Source organism: Candoia aspera, chromosome 7 (assembly GCF_035149785.1).
Source record: "Candoia aspera isolate rCanAsp1 chromosome 7, rCanAsp1.hap2, whole genome shotgun sequence".
NCBI lineage: Eukaryota > Metazoa > Chordata > Lepidosauria > Squamata > Boidae > Candoia > Candoia aspera.
Genome location: NC_086159.1, coordinates 78114395 through 78137225, shown reverse-complemented (window position 1 = coordinate 78137225; position 22831 = coordinate 78114395). Strand labels below are relative to the sequence as shown.

Here is a 22831-nt window from a genome sequence, read left to right as displayed (position 1 = left end):
ATAAAAGTATCTCTAAAGAAAAAGCACAAGAGGTAAGCACAAAATAATTCAGAACAGAAAACACACAACACAATCACAACACAACATGAGGAAACATAATACAATCACAACATTGAATATGATGTGTTACATCAGATTTTTTGGAGGGGGAACAATAAGAAGATAAATTCTATCCATCTATTAGAACACCTGCATGTAGAAAAAGTTAAAATAGAAGTTAAGTCTACTCACTATGCCTCAGTAGCAACTAACCCAGTGAGAGAACATACTGTAATGTAGTTTGGGCTCAGTAAGGAGGATAAATTTTGAAGCCACATCAGTACACAAATAAAAGCATTCTGACTCCCAAACGGATGGACAACATTGGTACTCAATATTGGCAGTACCTAGTTGGCCTTCACTGATCTCAGATGCTAAGCAGGATTTCAGGGCTGTTAGCCACACTGGAAAATTAAAAAAAAATCATCTCAGAAAAAGGCAATGGTAATGTACTTTGTAACACTGGCAAGAAAACTACATAGATGCCAATAGCCAGAGCTGAATTCAATTCAAGAGTGTTGTTACCTTTGAGGATAAGTCAATATACCACCAAGATGATTGATTAATTGATTGATTGACTGATTGATTTGCCTTCTTCCAGCTGCAATTAAAGACTCTGGGTGGTTGAAATGTCATCAATCTATGCTAAAATGTCCACAGTACAAAACATTATCAAAACTAAACAAGAAATGAAAAACAACCCAAGAACACAATATCTTAAAATCAGAGACCACAAACCCAAATAAATATACAGCGACATCCATAGCTGCATATTTAGAGCTGACTGAATATCAGAGGAAAGTTTTCCAAAAGATGCAGAAAAATAGTGCCCGACAGGGAGATGGGATTCATGCTAGCCAGGGTTGGCCTTCACAATGTGGAAGTACACGCAGAGTCTCAAACAACATGAAAAGTGAGATAGAGGGTCTTCTGATACAAGGGGAAGCATACTGCATGCAGGGCATGCAGTTCAGGGGATGCAATTCCCCATTCTCTGGGGAAGCATATTGCATCCAGGCCAAATGGATGCTGTAGGAGGGGAAATAACAGAAATTATGACAAGAAACCTGGACTTCCTTCTTGCCTCAGACAATGTCCTGGGAATGTTTGGAGTGAAGCTGATAGGGTGGAGATGTTGAGGATCTATTTTTGGAGTCTGACACTTCTCATTCTAAGTTTTGCTATCTCTCTGATTAAGTGTTCCCTGACCAAAGTGACTCAGCTTTATCTTTCTGATTTCTTGATACAAAAGTGCTTATGGGAAGATTTTTTTTCTAAGTAATATACATAGTCGATAACCATTTTAAATTCTCTCAGACAAAAGGAGAGAGAGAAAAATATATAGGAGATAATCCACAAACAAAGACTTATGTAATGGAGATAATAATTTCATGCAATCAATTCAGTTATCTGCCTAACTCCACAGAGGATCAGATTCAAAGATAACTATTCCACATCCTGATCTTAAAACATAACTTTGATGTCCCACATTTCAACTTACTGATGAAGCAAATGTTCTTAGGACTGGACACCATGCCTCAAAGTTATTTTATTTATTTATTTATTTTATTAATCGAATTTATCACCACCCATCTCCCAAAAGGGACTCTGGGCAGTTTACAATAAAACATAAATAAGAAAAATATAAAACTGTAAAAATACCATAATACATAATGAAATAAATATGACAAAACCCCCAATGGCTGAAGTTCTGTGTGATTTGCAAGCAGAGCAGGGTCCTTCTAAGAGACTAGCCATCCCCAGGAATGACTACTCTCCCTCCTGCTCCAGGCATGATGACAGAACCAGGTCTTTAGTTGTTTCCTAAAGTCCAGGAGGGAGGGAGCCAATCTCACTTCCGGGAGAAGGATATTCCAAAGGGCAGGGGCTGTTGCAGAGAAGGCCCACCACCTGGACCCAGCCAGATGGAGTTCTCTTACAGACGGGGTCCATAGCATGCCCTCTCTGCATGACCGGGAGGGACGGGTTGATATGATGGGGAGGAGACGGTCCCTTAGGTAGCCTGGACCCATGCCATGTAGGGCTTTAAAGGTGATAGCCAACACCTTGAATTGGACCTGGAAGCATACTGGCAACCAATGCAGCTCACGGAACAAAGGGGTGACATGTGCTGATCTTGCGATACCCAAGATAGCCCGTGCAGCTGCATTTTGCACCAGTTGGAGCTTCCAGATACTCTTCAAGGGTAGCCCCATGTAGAGCGCATTGCAGTAGTCTATATGGGAGATAACCAGGGCATGAGTGACCATTTGAAGGGCCTCTCGCTCTAGGAAGGGGCATAACTGGCGCACAACACGAAGTTGCACAAAGGCCCTCCTAGCCACAGCTGCCACCTGCTCTTCAAGCAGGAGCTGTGAGTCCAGGAGGACCCCTAAGTTACGCACCGGGTCTGTCTGGGGCAGTGCAACCCCATCCAGAACTAAAGATGACAATGTCCCAGAAATCGAAGAGCCATTAATCCACAGCCACTCTATCTTCCCCGGGTTCAGCCGCAACCTGTTGTCCCCCATCCAGACCCCCACAGCCCCCAGACACTCGGAAAAGGTGACCATGGCATCACTTACTTCACCCGGGATGGAGATGTATAATTGGGTATCATCTGCATATTGATGATACCTCAACCCGTAGTGACGGATGATCTCACCCAGTGGTTTCATGTAGATGTTAAAAAGGAGCGGAGAGAGTACTGAACCCTGTGGGACCCCACAATAGAGGGGCCGTGGGCCGAATCTCTTGCTCCCTATCAACACTGACTGGGACCGACCCTGGAGGAAGGAGGTGAACCAGCGCAGAACCACGCCACCCACCACCAACTCCCTAAGTTGGTCCAGAAGGATACCATGGTCGATAGTATCAAAAGCCGCTGAGAGGTCAAGAAGAGTAAGGATGAATGCACTGCCTCCATCCTGTTCCCACAAGAGGTCATTCATAAGTGCGACCAATGCCATTTCTGTCCCATAACCGGGCCTGAAACCTGACTGAAAGGGGTCTAGATAATCCGTTTCATCCAGAATCCTCTGGAGCTGCAAAGCCACCACTTTCTCTATTTCTCTTTTACTTTTCTATCATAAACTGTGATGCACACTCTCCAGAGAGAGAGATTCCCATTGAAATCAAAGTAATCAAACTATAAGGAAGGCATACAATGTAATTCCTAAAGCAATATGCAACACTAAGCTTAAGGACTGCAGTTTTGGCTTCCTATACTGTGTGAATACAGATAACTGTGGTTCATTTAATAAGCCATGATTACCCAAACCTAGGTGAATGCACTTAACAACTCGAGCTAAAGTTTGGCCCTTAAAAAGAACCTTGATGTTGTATATGAGTGTTGACATGGGATACTGGATGAGCTTTTGCTATGGTCATAGCGCAGTGCTTTGGGTCAACTTCCACAGGACAAGTCTCCTCTAAGTGACATATCCAATGGATCTGTACACAAGGCCACTTAAGCAACTTCCATATCACCAGTATTTCTATTCTCTAATCTCTTATCAGTAATTTGAAGCCAACCCACAATTATCTTCACTTCCACTTAAAGCATTAAGAGGGGCCAATGCAAAATAACCAAGCCACCACTCCTCTGTCCCATTGAAACAGGAGTTGAGGGAGGGGGAGGGAAGAGTTCCAATCCGTGAAAAAGTAACCTGCCTTTAAGTTATACCAAACTACACCAAAGCAGAAAATATTTCTCTGCATTCAAATATGCCTATAGATGACTCAGAAATAGATCAATGCAATATATGAAGACAACCAATTTTGTGAGTTTGGACAAGATGGGCTCTGATTTCTGAACTGGTGAAAAGCTCTCAGGTAGAAGAGCCCTTAGACAAATTCCACTCCCACCCCCAACCCAACCCTCCCCCTGAAACCAAAAACAAAAACAAAAGGAAAATCCACATCCCCTTCTCTGCCCCCCTCCCCCAAATACACACATACACTGCAGCCTTTTGGTGGAGTCTCATGAAAGAGAGACTGCACCAAAAGAGATTTTTGTGTCGTATGTATGCTATAAATATGTAAAATCCATATATCAGCAGTTTATTTATTTATTTTATTTTATTTATTTATCCCACCTTTATTATTATTATTATTATTTTTATAAATAACTCTAGGCGGCAAACATACCAAATACTCCTTCCTCCTCCTCTTTTCCCCACAACAACACCCCAGTGAGGTGGGTTGGGCTGAGAGGGAGTGACTGGCCCAAGGTCACCCAGCTGGCTTTCAGGCCTAAGGCGGGACTAGATGTCCTGACTCCCAGGAAACACTCTGAGACAGGGAACTGTTCTCTAATGTTTTATTGCTAATACATAACAGTAATCCTAACAAACTGAACAAGCGTGGGAAAAACCCAGCCATATAAACCCCGCAGGTTAAGGCGGTCCCAATCTGTGCCTCTTGGAATGGCTCACCAATTCCTCAGTGCTACGCATGCGCTTAACAGTCTGGAAAGCAGCCCCCTGCTCGCCATCCTTACTCATGACACTAGAACTCTCCTACTATGCCTGATTGGCTCTTGGGCTGAGAGAGAGGGACTGGCCCAAGGTCACCCAGCTGGCTTTCAGGCCTAAGGCAGGACTAGAACTCTCCTACCACGCCTGATTGGCTCTTGGGCTGAGAGAGAGGGACTGGCCCAAGGTCACCCAGCTGGCTTTCAGGCCTAAGGCGGGACTAGAACTCTCCTACTACGCCTGATTGGCTCTTGGGCTGAGAGAGAGGGACTGGCCCAAGGTCACCCAGCCAGCTTTCATGCCTAAGGCGGGACTAGAACTCTCCTACCACGCCTGATTGGCTCTTGGGCTGAGAGAGAGGGACTGGCCCAAGGTCACCCAGCTGGCTTTCAGGCCTAAGGCGGGACTAGAACTCTCCTACTACGCCTGATTGGCTCTTGGGCTGAGAGAGAGGGACTGGCCCAAGGTCACCCAGCCAGCTTTCATGCCTAAGGCGGGACTAGAACTCTCCTACCACGCCTGATTGGCTCTTGGGCTGAGAGAGAGGGACTGGCCCAAGGTCACCCAGCCAGCTTTCACGCCTAAGGTGGGACTAGAACCCACAGTCTCCTGGTTTCTAGCCTGGTGCCTTAACCACTAGACCAAAGTTTACTCTGTAAAACTATGATGCATGCTGGGGTTTGTCTTTAACTGATCCCTACCTCATCCCATGTACTACTTGTATCATGCCTAAGACCATATTAAGGGATTCTACTGGCAAAATGCATGAGGCAATTTTTGCCAGCCTGACTATGCTTATAAACCACTTAGATTTTGTATCAATGAGCCAGTCTTTTTAATCCCAAGGTGGTTTCTACATATCCGGTAAAGATTTCCAGATGCAGTCATTTGTGATAAATGCCCTTCAAAGTTCTCAGTCAAAAGGGGAGAGGGAATGTAACATGCAGGATGTGTTGAAAGAGAGTAACAGATTGCTGAATCTATATGAAGCAGTTGCTTAGCAATGTCTGTATGTTTTCAACAAATACCCCACAGAAGCTCAACAATGAGCTTGCTTACACCTCACTGTACGACTTTAGAATGTTTAAAGCAACTTTGATTTTGCCTTTTCTTATTTCCCATAGGAAAAATTAGGATGAAACACCTTAATAGAAGGAAGTTTAAAATTTCCCTTCAATTAAGATCTGGCACCAAGTCACATTTGTTGAAACAAGAGTTGCCAAGTTGCTTTTTCAAACATGCCTGTAATATCCTTAGAGGTTCTAAAGCTGTGGAAATCAGTTAATCTGGAAGAGACTAAGTGAGGCAGGAAGCATAAGTAAGTTTTATTACAACAGAGATGAGGTTACTTGGCCTCAAAATAGAAAGGATCACTTAACCCTTTGTGACATCTCCATTTTTGAACACAAAGTTTGCATAAATCTACCATATCCTTTTTCTTCACATTGCAAATTAATGTTTTTCAAAATTAAAGATACTGTCTGAGACAGCAGATGACTTCAGAAGAGTGAGTAATTCTTTACAAAATCAATGGGATTTACTTCTGAGTAGACATGTACCTGTGCTGTAATTATATGAAATTGATAGCTCTTGCTTTGGAGAGCTGCATCATGTCAGATCAGGAGCAACTGGATTTGAGGTAGTGCCCTGCATGTGCAGAAACTGGTGAGCCACTTTAACTCCTTGGCTTCACTAGGAGGGCCACTGGAAGCCTCCTTCTGCATAAGAGTATACATGAACATAAGACCACCAAGGACCTTCAAAGCAGCTGCCAAGACCTGAGTAAGTGCGGAACACCATGTCATCTCTGGAGCACCTATGAAGGGGTGCTCTACCCCAGGCTTCCTGTTGTACAAGTTAATTTTACCCTTGTGGGTGCTGCCTTACACATCCAGCCACCAAAAGGTATGGTGGGGCACATTCCCCTTGGTCCTTATGACCATCAGACAAGGGATCTTATCCACACTTGTCGGTAATACATCTCTGCTTAGAGCTCCTCAAGCAAAGACAGCCAGGATCCAAGTGGAGCGTGTCTCATGAACAAGAGTTATTCCAACAGGGGAGAAGCATTTTTTGTTGTAGAGATTGACATGGGATTCAGGGATGCTTTGTCTTTTCAAGACTTAATACAAAGATGATTTGAGCAAATTCCTTGAATCATTTTGATATCTTGAACTGAAAGATATGCCTTTCAAACAGTTTGAAGGTTCAAAGGATTTTTGTACATGTGCATGCACAGACAATTCTTACTTCATACCTAAACTGAATCATAAACTTGAATTGGGTCTTAGATAATTCACACAGCCCAAGCAGTTACAGTGCCTGTCATAGCATTGGTACAAGTCGTCCTTGCTGTCTTACGCAGCTCCTTGTGTCTTTTTCAATTTGTTTGCAAGCTGGAGGGAATTGTGTGAACTTCCTATTATGTAAACATCCTTTTGTAACAGTTAATTTTCTTGACCAGCAAAGTTGAAGCTGGTCTACTAGTTACAGCTTGGACAATTTAACCTTTTATTGTAGCCACTGCTCACCTAATCATTCTGGAGAGAAACCCTGAATGGGTCTCTCAGCTCTTATACTGGGGCAGTGAACATCTACTGATTCTTCCCAGGATCAAGTGTACAAGCTTGACGGTGTCTTATATTTGTCTGTATTTCTCTTCCTAAAACTGAAAAAGCTGCAAGCTTGTACTGAAGTTTATGATGACTCTTATTCTAAAAGACGGAACAGAGGAATGTAGTTTCTCATGCTGGTATCAGAATATTCTCATGACATTCTGTGCTCAGCATATTTTAGGGATTAAGAAGACTGGCACTAAACCAGAGCTGATTTAATGGAAAGAACTATTAGTGTTTTCCCTCACATCATGTTGAACATGGGCTCTCAACTGACAAATTTAAAAATGAAGCAGAACATGTGAATTTGTGAAGGAACAACGGATTTCAGCAATCATTTTATCATTAAAAAAAAAAACAAACTTCAAGACTGTAATACAGTGTTTTTCCACCCTGGGCAACTTTAAGATGTTTGGACTTTAACTCCCAGAATTCCCCAGCCAGTCATGCTGGCTGGGGAATTCTGGGAGTTGAAGTCCACACATCTTAAAGTTGCTAAGGTCGAGAAACACTGGTCTAATACAAAGAGTTTTATATATATGAGTTGTGTCAAGTCTAGTTCCGTTCATGGAAAGCATCCAATTTTCATCATTTCCAACCAATTTGGATGCATTCAATTTGATGAACTGAATCAATCCATCAATTTGATTTGTTAAATCCATTTGAAGTTTTGAATCTGATTCAGAGCATTAATTACCTGAAGAGGCCAAATCAATACTATATATGATTATTATAAAGTGATACTTATAAATGTTCCATAAAGGAATCTAGTAATTTATATACAAATTCTATCTCTGGGGAAACATTAGTTAGACGTATGGAATTTGGCAACCAACTGCAAATGTATATGCAAAGAGATGACAGATTCTTAATTTACAATGGATTAGAAGGTGTATGCCTCATCTGAATTTGGTCTCATTTTACTTTGGAAGTGAAGTCTGTAAAGATCTGAAACAAAGGCTGGGACTGCAAAGGTAAGCATTTTGCCTTTACCCAGAAACCAGTTACCCCCAAGGAAAAGCATTAAGACCAACTGGCTTCAATTTCTTAGTGAAAGGAGGAATCTATCCTTGTTTTCCCTGCAAGAAAGCACTTTGTGGCCCACCCAGCAGGCAGGGGCCCAGGGGCTGCTGACTGGTGTCATTCTGTGCTGTGGGTTTGTGTGTGTATATGTGTGTGTGTGTGTGTGTGTGATATATTATGAGCAACTCTGAAGACTATTAAATTGAAGGGCAGAATATAAATATGCATACAGCAGCTTTTGTATGTATGATTCATCAGTTGATCATGGCCAAAGCACCTGAAATTCTTCATTTGTGAATGGCCAGTTACAAGGTTTACAGCACACACACACATATACACAGACACACAAGAAAAGCACAGAAAGAAAGCTATGACACACTGGATGGAACAGAAGTCAGCCACTTCTTTATGAATAAGGCTTTCCTTGCCAAGAAAGGATTTTGTGAGTTGGGACCTATGCATTTTGGATTTTATGTGTACATGATTTTTCCAATGTTAATTCATGTATAGATATTCTTTGGCAGGTTGTCATTGTGGAGAAAATAGGAGGTAGTTTGCTGCCTTGAGATAGATAGACAGACAGACAGACAGACAGATACAGTGTGTGTGTGTGTATGTATATATGTGTGTGTGTATAGTGGGAAATAATAATAATAATACTTTCTAGCTGCTTGTCACAGTTTCTTAGCATAGGAATAAGCAGTGAAAATATAACATAGAGATAAGAATTCTAAGATTTGATTCAGATTCAGAAACCAAATTTCTGAATTGGTTTTCTAAACTAATAGGTAAATCAAATTAAATGAAATTTTATACTTCTAAATCAATTTTTTGTTACACCTATGTCCTACGTTTTATTCAGGAGCTCAAGGAACTATGCAGGGTTCCTCCTCTGCCTATTTTATCTCACAACAATTGAGCTGCAAGATTGTTCGGGCTTAGAGAGAGTGACTGGCCAAAGATCACTCAGGGAGCTTCCATGGTTGAGGGGCAACTAGGACCCAGGTCTCCCCAGTGCCAGTCCAACATCAGCCATTTGGACTGTATATTTCTGGCCAAGCTATTCTGCTTGGCCAGAAATATACTTTTTCTCTTGGATTGATTTGGTGCAATGATTTGATTCAGGCATCTAGATCAAACTGGGTCAATTTTTATGAATCAAATCAGAAATATGAATCAAACTGAATCAAATCAATGACTCAAAGCATACCCCAGTACAACACAACTTAGCACATTATGTAACATTTCCAATAGAGGTAGGTGGTTGCATTACAGAAACATGAGAAACTGGATGGCCCATCTGCATTTTTATGTCCTCCAAATTGTTAACTCTCTTTTCAGAAAAGCAGGCTGAGCTGTTGGAGAGCCTCCATATTTATCAGTGTCTGGTACAACCCTTGAAATGTCAGACCCCCAACTATATCGATTTCATGGTACTCTGTGATTGACGTTAATGGAGAAGGAATTACGTGGACTCCAGCAGAGTGAAAATGCAGCCTGCTACCTAACCTAGTTACCAAAGAAAACTTTAATCTTAGGTCATGTTTGAGGTTACCAGTGAGGTTCATACAAGCTGCATATAGTTAATATTCATTATGAAATGCAGTAAGCAATATAGCTGCTGCAAGTAGGCTCCTTACTGCTAGGAAAGTTGTTCAGTATAGAACTGTTACTACTTGAGATTCATAACGACTTCAATTAAAATTTAAAAAACAATATTGTTAAAACCAAACATTTGCGATTTATTAACTTCTAGGCATTCAAAAATGTCAAATACTTGTTATCATAAGAATACCTTCATTATATTGCATTGAATGTTCTTTAGACTGTATTTCCCATTTTCTCCTTGATAATAACTAAAGAAAAAGCCTACTGAATATTTTTTTAAAAAATTTTTCCTTGGGGGTAAAATGAAGAATTCATTTTCTGGATTCTTAAAACTTGGCCTTACAAAAGGCATCACCTCATGCTTGTTCTAGGGGAAAAGCAGTTGCTTTGGTTTAAGCATAAGACTCATTCTTCAAAAGTCAGCCTAACAAGATCTTTAAACGGCCACTGTATGATTTATGATTCTCTCCCTTCTCTATTCAGGAAGTTTTTCCTCTTTCTCTGGATACAGATCAACTCAGCTATTTTAAATATTCAACTCCTGATTCTGAAACAAGTTCTGGTTTATGAATCCATTTCCCTTACAACTTGAGACAGAATACAGATCTCTAGCAGCTGTTGTTATGAATATTTTACTGAACCATCTCTAAAAATTCACTTGGGGCAAGTTCTATGCTGCCTTTCCCTACTGCAAACACAGTGATTTTCCCTTTGTCTTATTAGAATGTGTTCAGTTTCTGTACAATTACAGTGAATTCCATCCCTTTATTTATTTATCCTCCCCCAGTATTACAATGACACCCAACAGTATTACAAGTTTCCATATTATCTAATAAATAATATGGAAGGGCTGAAAAGATTAAGGAGGAAAGAGTGGTGATATAAGAAAGAATGCATAAAATAAATGTTTTCCCCCTTTTTTCAACCACAATAGGAAGAAGGAAATTAACATCAGGAAGGCACCCGTGTGCTCTTGTCAAGGAAGACCCCCTGAGGCCTTCAAAGCTTCTTGACATTAATGGCTTTTACTGCATTCACAATGGCCTGCCTATTCCATGCGCCTGCAAATTAAGAGCCTCTGCTGTGTTACAGGAATGAGGTCAAACTCTTAACAATTCTTAAATAAGGGGACAATTATATGCTCATTCCCTCATTCCATTACATGTAAATCTACCCTCACAGGGGTGCAAGGGGAGAAAAAGAAGCCCTGGTGTCCAAGCTTAACCCAACATGAAGTTATTTAAGAAAAAGGCAGCTAGTGAGTGCAAGCCAAAGCTTTAAAATTGAAACAGACAAGAGGTCCCAAAATACTGACCAGCCCTATCAAGAAGAAATGGGAGAGAGATGGTAAAGATTTCTACTTACCAGAACATCTTTTCCAGCCCACTTGCACTCATCCCGACGGCTGTGAGACACAGGCCAAGCAATCTGAGGATGGAAAGTCAAAATCACATTATGTCATGTCATGCTTTAGCAATCCAGAACTATAATCACAATCCAAAAAATGTTTCCTCTTTAGGATTATTTTTTTCTTTAATGAAACTCACTTTATATAGTATCTTCCTTTGTTCACTTCATCACCATAGGGACTGCAGTGTCCATCTCCATGCGATTTGAGTTTTATTGGCTTTTTTGGGATTAAAGCCCTATAGACCTAAAAGCCTCAAATCTGATTTCAGGGAAGATAATATCCAGTACAAAAATTGTCAGTGGAAGAGAGGCAAGGTGTGAAAATTAACTAAGAATAGAAGCAATATTGCAATATTGAAAACAAGCAAAAGGTGCAAATGGATGTAGAAAAGTGGGGAAGACTTTGAAGATTAGACTGAAGATCAAACATCGCTTCTGCCACTAAGTGTATCCCTTTGGGCAATGGTCTGTTTTCCCCCTCTTACCCTTCCCTGTTCAGTTAACCCCTTCCATTCGCCATGCACTTTCGTTTCCTGTCTTCTCTTTCTTTCTCTCCTTTCTCTAGTCTTTTCTGATGTTTTTGTTGGAAGGAGGAAATGGGGCATCTGTGGATGTTTTGTGTCTGAGAGTAGTTTGTGGGTGTGAGAGAGGATAGTTGATATATGCAAATATGGAAAAATCAATTTCATAAATGAGGTTCTTTATTTTATAGGCAATTAATTTTAATCAGTAGCTATTCATTATACCCTGTACTCCAAAAAAACATATAGGCTATAATCTACAGCCCTGTCCTTACTTGTAGAGTGTAGGGTATATATTAGAGGTGTACAGGAGGTTGCAAATATGTGCACATACATAGGGCCACATAAGTATTTCACATGGAAAATTTATTGAGAGCAAATTTCCTGGATTAAATCCAACTGGAATTGATCAGCCTGGATGGATAAGATAGGAAAACTGGGCATTGTGCAGGATTTTGTTTTGGTTTTGATAGGTATATAGAGATAGATGATATAGATATAGATATAGATTTCTGTTTGCTTAGAAAAAAGTAGAGGGAATAGCAGAGGGGGTGTCATTTTACATCCAAGATTGTCCTCCTTTCCTAGATGGCCTGGAATATGTTATGTCAAAAAAAAAAAAAAAGGTATGCATGACACACCATGTTTTGTACCCTAACAACAGCAGTAATATTTTATTTATAGTTAGAGACCAGATGGCCAGAATATAGCACACTCAGATAAAAGAAAACAAAACAGAGAAGGAAAAAATATATATAAAATTATGCAAGCAAGTAATAAAGTAAATAGACTATTCCATACCTAGACAGCATACTCTATCTATCTATCTATCTATCTATCTATCTATCTATCTCTATCTATCTATCTATCTATCTATCTATCTATCTATCTATCTATCTATCTATCTATCTGCCTATCATCCATCCATCTATCCATCCATCCTCAAACTTATAACCCATTACACCATAGTGATCAAGGAGAATATAGAAATTTAATCTCTAAATATGGTGGATATTTCTGTGTTTAGAGTAGACGATAAATACCAAGACAAATAGAGGATAAATAAATACCTTCCTGCTGGCTTGTAGATTCTGAAAAAAATATCTGACAATTTTGGAAACCAGAATGTTAGAGTGGATGGAGTGTGATCTGTCCCATGGAAGAAATGCTGTGGCACTATGGCTCCTCATAGGCTTGTTGGACCCCAACTCTCCTAAACTCACCCGGCATGGCAATAATGGAAGATGTCATTCAATAATAACTAGAAGCCAACTCCTGCATTAAAGATGTTCTGAGGTTGTTACTATCATGGATTTGTGCTAATTATTCTACAGTGATTCACAAGTTCATTTCTGACTATGTTTGTGATTAGTTCTTAACAATCAATTTCATCTTCTAATGCAAAAGCCGAAAGACCCCCTTTAGTTAATTATTTATGTATTTTAAAAAGCTCTTAGAATTGCACATAGAATAAAACATGATCAAATTTCAGCATCATGCAATATAAATGGGCCATGTGGTTGGACTATAACTTTAATCTTAAACCAATTCACAAAAAAACAGGGAAAAGTTCATTTAAGGTCAACAAGGCAAATAATAGCAAATGCAGGTGGAGGTTTCATGATGGATTTTGAAGTTGGAACATCTGTAACAAAATACATGGGTGTTTTCAGGAAGGCCTGAAGCTGTGGTTGAGCAAGATTCCAGGCATCTTGGACTACAGTGTGCACAAACTGCAAATTGTGCCAAGTACCAACAATCCCAGTTGGTTCTTCTGCACGCTTATTGTCCACCATCTCCATAACAAACCAGAGCGCCTTCTCCATCATGCCCAAGGCCAGCACTATCAGGAGGTCTTTCAGCATTACAAAAGAGTGTCAGAAGGAAGGGCTGGAGGGGTGTTTTGCCTTGCCTCTTGCAAGGCAATAGCTTTTGGAATGGGAGCAGGAAGCCATGGCAGAGGGGATTATTCTGGGAGGGTGTAAACAAAACATACAATAGCCTGGATGGCTTATACCCATCAGAACTCTTCCCTCACCAAGTTCCACAGGCAGGGAGACCACCTGTGCCTTCTTCATGACAGACAGTGGTGAAGAGATAGGGAAACCAGCAATGGAAAATGGGAGCCTGGGCAAAGCAATTCATAAAACAGGCACTAAAGGGGGAAAGAAGCAAGCAGACTCTTGCAGGAAGAAGTTTAAAAGGTGGAGCAGGACATCTAAAATGCTTTGGAAGAGCAGTTAATGGTAATTAAGTATTTCTTATTTGTGCCAAAGTCCGGTTTGTTGAATGAGGTGAGAAGACCACCATTAGAATTCTGAGTGTTGCATTTTCTTTAAGCCCAGCCTTTTTCTTTGGAAAACTTGAGCAAATGTAGTTGTACTTCATCAGAAAAAGAAAAGAAACTCTATGTTCAGAGGCAGTACTTCTCTGAATTCTTGACGTTGGATAAATTCTGGTCTTGGATTTCCTGGATATATCTGACAAGTACTGGAAACAAGATTCTGAACTCAATAGAGACTGATTTCTGCTAGCTCAGCCCAAATATCCAGTTGTTCATGACCTTTTTCCAAAAATGGACAGACTGTTGCATCCAAACATGGCAAATAAGTACTCAAGGCAGCAACCTCCCCCAAGCTGTTCCCAGGGTCAAATCTTTCATCCACATTGGTGCCTCTGTAGGCTTGTGAATCATGAATTTATCCAATCGCTATCTGGGGCCACCACGCAGGTGTGAACAAAGAACAGCGTCCATGTGTGAATTCACCCTAAATTGTTTACACTTTTTTACTTACAGCAGCAGTCTGTTTCTTTAATGATTCCAGATGTTTCTGCATTACATCCTGAGCCTCACAGAATATCCAAATAAATAACTCATTTCTTTTATGGTTACTCTATACAGAATAGGAAATAGCCAACTTTGCTTTGATCTTGATCTTCAGAGAATACAAATCTTTGCTTAGGACTTTGAAAAAAAATACTTTATCATTTAAGGAATTAATGGGCCATGGACTAATACAAAGTAGAACTAACCTTGCCAGTTTTAAAGCAATAATTTTATAATATGGTTTATTTTTATTTGCACTCTGTCTCTTCTTAACTCTCTCCCACAGATAGCTAGTTAAATGTTTTCTCCTTAAACCAGCTCATCTTTCTGACTGAGGATTCATGAAAATATAGTTATATTGTACATAACTTTAATGTTTTATTAAGTACACATATGCTTTCATAATTGAGATGTGTATAACCTTCCAACCTAAATCTCTTATTTTCATTCAAAGCCAAGAACATCCATCATGATGCTACCATCAACATTCCATCTATAATGGTTTATTAATAGCTTTAACCTTCTGAATGGAAGCATCTGAAGTGATAAAATGAAAAATTAAATCAGATTCATAGTCTTTATGTAATTTAGTGATTTCAAGTGCCTCTGGCATTTACCATCTATATTTTGCATCTCTATTTGAACGAACTGGATTTTGAGAACTTGAACAGATATGAACATCCTTCTGATGAATGGTCACTATTCACTGGATTGGATGTATATAAATTAATCTGGTGTCGATGTCAGGAATGAAGAATAGAGCTTGTAAGATTCTAAGGATGCTGTCATGAGCACTGATGGTGAGCAGAAGGGGGCCCCTATCCAGGGGGGAAAACGTATGCGTAGTAGTGAGAAGTTGAGCAGTCATCAAAGAGACACAGAACAGACCTGCCTTGACTTTTGGGGTTTATCTCTATAGGTTTTCTCACGCTTCTTCAGTTTGTTAGGATTTTCTATCTAATGTAGCAGTAATAAAACACTAGGGACTTATTCCTTGTCTCAGCTTGGTTTCTTACTGTTAGGACAGATGACTTACAGAGACTTGTGGTGGATGGAACAGTCCATTTCTACTCTCTGCCAATTTTGTATGTGTTTATTCATAACTCATTCTATTTTTTCTCAATAGTTAAAAAATGGAACATCACAGTTTTGTCATCCTTTTTGTGTGAACCAACCAAGAGTAGATTCACATTTGCAATTTGATTCAGAGTCCATTTGAATGTTGTGATTCAACAGTGAAATAAACTCAAGTAATTCATAGAATTCTAAAATAATACAGTTGGAAGAGAGCTTAGAGGTAATCTTTTCCAAACTCCAGTTCAGTGTAGGATCCACTAGAACATCACTGGCAGATGAAGACCTCTAGTGATGGAAAACTCATGACTTCATGTGGCAGCCTGTTCTAGTGGCTGACAGCTGATACAGTCAGAAAGTTCCTCCTGACATCTAACCTAAACCTACTTCTTTGTAGTTTTAACCCACTAGTTCTGGTCCTGCCCTCTGGGGTTAGAGAGAATAAGTCTTCTGAAAACTTTTCAGGTATTTGAATCCAATTCTATAAAGTGTTAACATACTTGTAGAAAAGTCCATCTAATCTTTGAATCAATTTGAATGCATTTATTTCAATTCAACACATTAAATCAATTCTGTAATTTAATCTGAATATCCTATTCAAAGGGGTTATTTGCCCAAATTGCCTTTGAATACATGCATGTTGAGTTCCAAATATAGTGATACAAATGTAGAAGACAAAAGAGAAAAGGAAACTATATCCTGCTTAGCTTTTTCATGTTCTGTATGTCTTGGAATGGGTTCATATTCTATCTATACGGAATATTTTTTATGAATGTTATGATATGCAAATAGACCTGCATAACTAAGTAACTAAGTGGCTCAACGTTCAGCTCACACTGTACACTCTATCACATTTTGATACTCTAAATATTCAGTCATTTTACCCCATCTGCCGACATGTGAAGATGAAAAGTGATTAAAAAGGCTGAACGTACCGTTTGAAAATCCTTGATGTTGACTAGGTTGAAAGAAAATATGTGATCCTTTGCTCCAACATAAAGTCTACTCCGTTCCTCATCCAAAAGGAATGTATGGTAACTAGAGCTATTGACCACTCCATGGAAAGTAGCTATATTGCTAGATTCGTACATTTCTGTAGGATGAAAGACAAGAAAATTATTGTTAATTTAAAGAACAGTGACCCTGGTTCTGATAAATAAATAGATGAGTAGCAACCATATGGAATTTCTTAATTTATTTAGGCAGGATTTTTCAGGCTTCTGTCCCTTTGGTAATAGAGTTAGAGCCCAAAACTGGGAGAACGTATTTTTTAAGACGTTAAAACCTCGGTTTTAATGCATCACTTTATTAACTCTCCTTTAATGCATTGCATTTATAATTGAGTGACCTTTGACCTTTGATCCTAATTAAGCTGTGGGAGGATATAAACTACTGCTAATGTGATAGAAATGTTCTCCACTTGCCCAGTCCAGGAAGAGAGTGAAATGCATGCCAATTAGAAAATGAAGTAATGGTGGGGAAAGAGGAGACTATAGAATCTTTTGCAGTAATGCCAGCATCCTTTTTCAGTAAGGGAGAAGAGTTGATGATACTTTGATGGAAAAAATTGCTCTGGATTTAACTCTGCTGTTTATCTTTTTTCAGTTTGATTTGACTTTACATTTTGCATTTTTTACAGTTAGCTATTACAGCTATTACAGCTATTATACATTTCTACCAACCTTTCTGCTAGACCATGTGTGATGGTTTACATCATCCTAACTGTAAAAAATGCAAAATGTAAAGTCAAATCAGACTGAAAAAAGATAAACAGCAGAGTTAAATCCAGAGCAAATTTTTCCATCAAAGTATCATCAACTCTTCTCCCTTACTGAAAAAGGATGCTGGCATTACTGCAAAAGATTCTATCGTCTCCTCTTTCCCCACCATTTCTTCAGGATGATGTAAACCATCACACATGGTCTAGCAGAAAGGTTGGTAGAAATGTATAATAGCTAATAACAACAATGGCGTTGATCCAGACTAAATTAGTCATGGTTTAGGGCCCCTAAAAGTGATGAAATAAGTGAGTGAATTGTAACTTACTTGAAATCTGTTTATTTCAATAGGCCTAGAGTATGATCAAACCCAATATTAACATTACTAAGCAATTTCTTGACTCATTTTAACAATGAACAAAATATTGATGACAAGTATAAAATACTATGCAGATGGTTAACTTTAGCATTTGTCTACTTATTGCACTGAATTTTATCACGTGTCTTCACCAAATCAAAAATTCAGGGAAATGCACCAATTGAAATAAGTCTTAGGCTCATAATGGGATTCAAAAACGTGAATTATATTGGTTTTGTCAAAGATATTCTACCAAAGTTGTCAACGCAGTGCAGAATAAAAAGCAGTGGACTTCAGGAGAAAGAAAGCTACCTCTAGAATAAAGAAAGAACAGGCTCCATAAATTGGTTTATCATTGCTGTCTTTTTGAGAGTATGGTGGAACCTTAGGTATAATAGGTAATAAATAGTGGAACGATTATCATTGCAAGAATTTATTTATTTTATTTATTTATTCTTCAAATTTCTATCACTGCCCATCTCTCCCAAAATACACATTTTATTTAGGAAAAGCTTATGGATAGCCATGGACAACTAAACATATTAAAAGCTTGGGTAACAAATAAATATAATAGCTTCTAAAAAAATAGAAATGGCAAGTATTGTCATAAATAAGTCAGACACATGGACATTATGTGATGAAATATTGACATTTAGGGGTTTTGAATCCAATATTTGGGATGTTGAATCCATCCATTTTGGTTTCTCATTTTTGCAAACTTGTCAAAAATAAGATTTCCTTAAATGAAATCAAACTTATACAGTATGCATTTTGGTGCACATTTTTCTTATATGGACATTTTTGTTGAAATTTTGTGCCGATTTTGCAAACAACTTCCCTTGTATAATGCATACTCTATTTTAATGTTATTTGCATTAATATAGGCAGATGTTTACATTATTATTAGTAGTAGTATAAGTAGTATTGCTGCATAGCAAAATTCAGAGAACTGCAAAATTTGAATGATAATTAAAAATTGAGTTTGTGTTAAAGGTGAAAAAGTTGACTTTGTCTTCACATGCCAACTCAGTGAATTTCTCTTTCATGCTTATCCAGGGTGTTAGTTGGCCCGCTAAGACCTTTGAAGTGGGGAAAACAGCAGCAGCAATTCATCCCTACAAGGACTATGAAATGGCAGTGTCCTTCCAGAGATGATCACTTTTGCAGCAGCAGCAAAAAGAGCAGGGTAGCTAACCAGTCCTGCCACTTGCACCTGCCACAGGGGACCCTGATGCAGAGGGATACTGCAAAGGAGTTTAAATTGCAGGACCAGCACCCTGTGCGAAACTGGGTGGTTCATCAGGGGTTGGATTCTGGAAGGTCAGTTTATTAGCTCTATGGTGGCTGAGATTGTTGTGAAAACCCCAATGGGCATAGGCATCAGCAATGGCGATAAAGGGATGTTGTGTGCCTTGTGAGATGCAGATGATGCAAGAACCTAATTTGGGTTCTTTGTGTGATGACATCATGGAACAAGCACTATTGTCTACCAGGTAAGAGGTAAGCCGCTAACCGGGACCGTGGTCAAATAGCACTAACATTAAGACACTGCTGTGCTTATTCTCTGATTTCATTTCCCTTCTTTTGCAACCTAGCTGTTCAGTCAGTGCCTGCTGTAACACTGGCAAAGGGCAACTGAAGAACACAAGGATGACATTGGTTTAATCAATGCAAATTCAATCTTCTGGGTCCTCACATTAATTAGTCTCTACATGTTCATTATAGAAACCTTATTTTTAATGTCTCGAGATCAAGTAGCATCAAAGGACAGCACAAATACAAATGAAAGGACTTGTTTTTGGACAAAGAAAGCTTTTAAAGCAAAACCATTTTAAAATAAAAGAATAAAATCAATAAAGCATCCAAAGTAATGATGAATGTTTTAAAATAATCAGCCAAATTAATACTGAAGGAATACAGATGAAGGACCACATTGGGGTGGAGAGATGCTGTGAACCTGACTTTTACAGTATTCACCTGTTCGTACTTGCTTCATCCCTGCTTTCCCCAGTTATTTTTTCTTATTGTAACTGTAATTGTATTCTAGTACTTGGCTGTAAAGAGACAAATTTATTTCTTTAATAATGGTTTTAAATGCCATATCCTTGCTATGTGCATCTAGCCTTCAAATTTTTCTTCTCTTCCCAAACTTTCTTTGTCACATTGTCATTAATATATTCTTTATACCATACTGTACAAGGGAGGCTAAGTTTTAGCCAATTATCCAATTTGAAAATTTGAAAGTTGAAATGTGAATTAATGTACATATTTCAAAACTATCAGTATAGATGCTGCTTTTTTCAATAAGTATTATAATGCTATTGCTTATGGGTGGAAATTCAGTCTTCTCTTTTTTCTTTAATCTGGAAATGACCAAACATCAAGATAATATTCCAAATTAGCAACTGCGCTCATAACTTTCAACCTCCAGTCTTTCTATGTAAGGAGGATTTTCTATAATACCACTACCAATATGGGCTGCAGAAATATGAACACCCACTAGATAGTAGCTCTAAACTATCACTATTCCCAGCTACAGATATTGAACTCAGAGAAGCCTACTTCTGAGTAAACATCATATTTTACCTCGCTTTATTTTGTCATAAGTTCTAATGGACCAAGTGGAAAATAGGAATAAACATACAGAACATGGGGATGTTAGATGATTACACTTAATATCAAGACAATTTTTGCAGGGGGCCCATTGCCTAGAACTGTAATATTAATTTCACAGTTAACACAGAGACATTTGATAATATCCAGATTATCTACTAGAAAAGGGGGACATATTTAAAAGGAAGGTTTTCAAAGATCTGCTTACCCTTACTGGCTTCGGTAACACTGTTCATAAAATCCAAAACTAGGCAGAATAATTTATAAACTCACAAAACACAAGAAGACCCAAACCATCCAGCATGTCATGAGTAAGGATGGCGAGCAGGGGGCTCCCGTCCAGACTGTTAAGCGCATGCGTAGCACTGAGGAATTGGTCAGCCATTCAAAGAGACACAGATCAGGACCGCCTTAACCTTTGGGGTTTATATGTCTGGGTTTTTCCCACGCTTCTTCAGTTTGTTAGGATTCCTGTTATGTACTAGCAATAAACATTAGAGACCAGTTCCTTGTCTCAGCGTGTTTCCTGGCTGTTAGGACACAGCACTTCTCAGAGGTGCTGAGAACTGTAATCTTAATTTTAGAGCAGGGGTGTATAAATTGTGGCCCTCAAAAACTATTTGAATTCCATCAAAGTTACCTCCACATTAACGTTTTTAGCATGTTAAATGGGAAATTATTTTTTTAAAAAAAGAATACATGGAATAACTGTCAGGGGATTGGCAGTGACTGGGAATAGAAGCAATAGAAGCATCATAAAGTTTGGCAGAGGAGTCTGCAAATTTCATGCCAGTAGAGTTTTCTGCTGACTCAAAGATTGGTCGAAAATTGTTCAACTCAATGAGAAAAGACACTTAGTCTCTTTGGCATTAGGGAAAACCCAGAAAAACCATTGTATAGATTTATGCGAATGCCCAAATATGCAGAAGATAAGAACACAGCAAAGTACTATAGCCTCTTCCTTTTCAGAAGTGAAGGGTCTCAAAGCTGCCTTGAGACACTGCTTCATTCAAACCTTCTAAGTAAAGCACAACCTCAAAAGTCTGCACTCCTATTACTTACTGATTGTTTTTGTGCTCTGTAAGCCAAAAAAAAAAAAAGTATGGTGAACAGTCACAAATCATGTTCCATGAACCAATACCATTTAAGTGTTTTGTTTAAAGAGAACTGGATTAGGTCCAACTATCTAGAATGTATTAGATGTCTGTGTTAGAACTTGCTTAATACCAGAAAGTGATGGCTGCCAGTCACACTAATTTCTCCATCATCATTGCTTGCCTCAAGAGAGAATATTCCTCAATAAATACGATTATGAAACTGCAGTGGGGTTTCCTGAAATGATTCTTTCACAAAAAGTACTTTTTGAAATTTTCATGGTTTATTTTTAAAACAACAATATAGGTGTTGCCTTACTATCTGCTGATACTTCAATAAGTAACAAGTTGCTATTTTGCTTCAAGTTTCAGTCTTGTTTCTGTCCATGTAAATTTGATATCATCACTTCTCTGACCGTTTTTTAAATTCAGCTAAGGGAGGCTTTCCAAGAGACAAACAAGTATAAAAATAAATCTCCTTTCATACAAGGCAACATGTTGCAGAAGGAAATATACTTATGTGTTGACAACTTTTGAGTCTTTTCAAAAACAATCATTTGCCTGATGCTTCAAGTGTTCACTGTCAGAAAAGACAGAAGACTCTCCTTGATCCACCAAAGCCAGTTATCCTGTGAAAACAAGTATTTCCAGTGACTAGTGACTACTAACAGTCAAGATTTCATTTTAAATGTGAGATTCAAAGACAAGATAAAATTTGATCGAACAGATTCAAGACACAAAAACATGGCCATTGTTATAATGCGAGAGTATCAAAACACCTGGCTGTTTCATCTTGTAGCAGAACGGGAAAATAACACAGATGGTTCCTTCTTTAGAAGGCATCAGAGAATGTTTCAGATGGGTAACTTCCAGGTTTTCATTGCAATACTGTATTTATTTAAAATATTTCCCCTGAACCATACTCAGATAGATAGGATGATGTAAGAAAAAACAGCATAGCAGTTCCACTCCATCTTAAAAATAGTAACAGTCAAAAATTATTTCAGAAGTAAGCTCTTACTAAATACCAAGGAGTCCAGCGCTCCCTGGACATTTACTCTTTTGACAAAGTTCACTGACCAACTCACATCTCTTCGGGGAATAACTTGTTACCTTCTTCTTATGCAATGCTTCTCCCAAATGAACCTGCCTAAGCAAATTTTAGCAAAAGAGGGAGTTATGAACACAACTACAGGATTTGTAGAGGCGATATGAGTAATACCTCCAGTAACAAACCATGCACAGGACACTCAACCCCCTCAGCTTTCTCTACTTACAGAAACCAAGTTACAGCAATGTTTGCATCTTGCATCTGATTCACTTTGATGCCTCAAATGGATTTGAAGATTTGAGTTAACTGAATGTCCTACAAGTCAAATTACCCCTTTGTGTTAGGAAGCTGAACAAAATGACTACATTCTAGATAATGCTCTTCAATATAGCTTCTAATTCTTTT

The 22831-nt window shown here is 38.8% G+C and overlaps 1 protein-coding gene across 1 annotated transcript in view; it reads right to left on the bottom strand.

Moving 5' to 3' along the window:
• Positions 1 to 22831, bottom strand: part of SEMA3A (semaphorin 3A) — a 203088-nt gene that overhangs the window by 106874 nt on the left and 73383 nt on the right. Inside the window, exons 3-4 of the mRNA XM_063309367.1 lie at positions 16528 to 16685; positions 11126 to 11188 (exon numbers count right to left, since the gene is read on the bottom strand). Of these exons, the coding sequence (XP_063165437.1) occupies positions 11126 to 11188; positions 16528 to 16685 (221 nt within the window). The remainder of the gene's footprint in view (positions 1 to 11125; positions 11189 to 16527; positions 16686 to 22831) is intronic.